At 36.5% G+C, this 2409-nt stretch overlaps 1 protein-coding gene across 1 annotated transcript in view; it reads left to right on the top strand.

The window, feature by feature from the left end:
• The first annotated feature begins 1573 nt into the window (after positions 1-1573).
• Positions 1574-2409, top strand: part of LOC122151948 (collagen alpha-1(V) chain-like) — a 67421-nt gene continuing 66585 nt past the window's right edge. The window contains exons 1-2 of the mRNA XM_042783335.1: positions 1574-1639; positions 2297-2308. Coding sequence (XP_042639269.1) covers positions 1574-1639; positions 2297-2308 — 78 coding nt within the window. The remainder of the gene's footprint in view (positions 1640-2296; positions 2309-2409) is intronic.

Genomic DNA, 2409 nt, shown 5'->3' on the forward strand with positions numbered 1-2409 from the left:
CGATCTCATAATGAGCATAACCCACATCACAGCTGCTTAAACCACTCAGAATTGTGGTCTAGTCCAGTTGACACACAACTCCAACCATCACACTGTTGAATGTCCTAGCATATTCCCATACTTGGTACTTGATAAATATTGATTCAGTTTTCTTCCACCTTTAAAAATATCACTATGACAAGAAAGTTTGTCATACTGTGGCAGTTTGAGTGTTGCTGTGATGTTGGAAGCTCTGCCCCTGGTATTTAAAATACCAGCAAGGTCTCCCCTGGGGGACAGGTTTCAGCAGAGTTTCCAGACTATGACAGACTAGGAAGAAGGACATGGTGGTCCACTTCTGAAAAAAAATGGCCACTGAAAATCTTATGAATTTCAGTGAAACGTTGTTTGATAATGTACTGGGAGATGAGGACTCAAAATATGATTGGGGAAGAGCTCTCTCCCTAAAGTAGAGCACACTTTAATGGCATGGTGGGGTAAGGACTTTCACTTGCTGATGTGACATGGCTCAAAGTAAGAAGAAACAGCTGCAAACATTAATTAATTATAAGACTGTGGAATTTTTAAAGTATGAATCCATATAAATTGGAAATTGTCAGAAATGAAATGAATCATATCCTAGGCTTTAATGAGTTGAAATGGACTAGTATTGGCCATTTTAATTGGACAAGCATATGGTCAACTATGCCAGACATGACAAATTAAAGAAGAATGTTGTCATATTCATCATCAAAAAAGACATTACAAGATCTGCAATTATACAAAGAGTAAGATATATAATTCTGTCTTCCGTAAATCCAAGACCTTACCCAGGAGCAAGGTTTACTAAATTTTGTTTGTCTGTTTGTTTTTAAGTGTGTGGCACAAATGAAGCAAGGGCAGGTTCAGGACCCTTATAGGATTTCACAGTTTCTTCCTTCTTCCGTTGAAAACGCTCTGGCTTAGTCAGCTCCCTGACACAGAAGTCATGCAGATGACAGAACATCATCAGTTTATATTCAGGTATCATATCAGACAGACTTCTCCAGAGAATTAGAACCAATAAGATATAATTAGTTTGTATACATAGAAAGAAAGAGAGAGAGATTTATTTTAGGATTTACTCACACCAACTGGCTGCTAAATGAAAAATTCACGGGGCAGGCCAGCAGACTTGAAATTAAGGCACGTATTGACATTGCTGAGGCAGAATTTCTTCTTTCCCAGAAAACAGCAATTTTGGCTCTTAAAAAATTCAGCTGACTGGTTAGATGAGGTCTGTCTACCTTCAACAGATCATCAAGCTTTATTAATTATTTTTAAGAATACTTAAAGTCAACAGATTCAGATAGTCAGATAGTGAGCACATCTACCAAATGCTATCACAACGCTATCACAACAACATCTAGATTATTGCTTGATTAAAACAATAATTAGCCATGACAGACTTTTCCATAGTTCTCATGATATTTTCCAGAGGTCCATATCCCATTCATTCTTAGATTCCAGACTTTTTACTTTAAGTAACCTAATAACCAGGTCATTTCTGTGAAAAAGACATTCCACAAGCAGGGACTCTCCTGCTTGCAAAAATATGTCGGTTGTTTTGACACACAGGGCATCATCAGTAGGACGAGATGATTCCATAGCAACTGCTGAGGTAAGGTACTCATCAGAATGTCAATCAGAGATTATTCAGACAGGACTGCCTTGTTTTCCTGAGTATGTCACACTTCAAAGTCAGCAAATGGGTTGTAAATCGGCTTTTTAACCAGTTTATCCCCTTCTCCCAATTTATCATTAAAAACAAAGAAGTAATAAACCAAACAAAACAACAAGCAAAACCATTCTTTTATGGTATTAAATGTTTTCAGAAGATGGTGATGTTGTTTTTCCCCATTATTGACAATAAGACTTTTACTATACTTTCCTATGAAATCAACAGAATATTTTCTTTCTCTCTGTGTGCTCCTAATACCTACTCTCCTTGTTTCTGTGGGCTCCTAATATATGTTATCCTTGTGGCTGTAGAAGCCCCAGAGAGAATGAATGCAAATTGAATATGATTCTCATAAAATGTTTCTCCCTTGTTTCAAAAACCATTCAAAGATTTTACTTTGTATGTTTAAGCATCAATTTCATCCTTATCTCCACAAACCAGTGTGAATATGTTAAATAATTTAGTTCTATACATTCTCAAAATGATGATCTTCACAATGTATTACATCTTAATTTTAAGTTTTTCTTTAGGATTTTTTTTTATCACTGTGCCTAGAAACTAAGAAAGCATAATTGCCTTTCTGATTGTGTTATGCAGGACCGCATTCAGGTATGTGAACTCCCTAAACATTGAGAATCTATGCTGCTGCCCTCTTCTGCTTACTCATGCATTCTGAGTGGGATACTTGAGTTATATACAGGCATGTGTGT

Source organism: Orycteropus afer, unplaced genomic scaffold, assembly GCF_000298275.1.
Source record: "Orycteropus afer afer isolate SDZICR_OR568_19922 unplaced genomic scaffold, OryAfe1.0 scaffold00922, whole genome shotgun sequence".
NCBI classification, from domain to species: Eukaryota; Metazoa; Chordata; class Mammalia; order Tubulidentata; family Orycteropodidae; genus Orycteropus; species Orycteropus afer.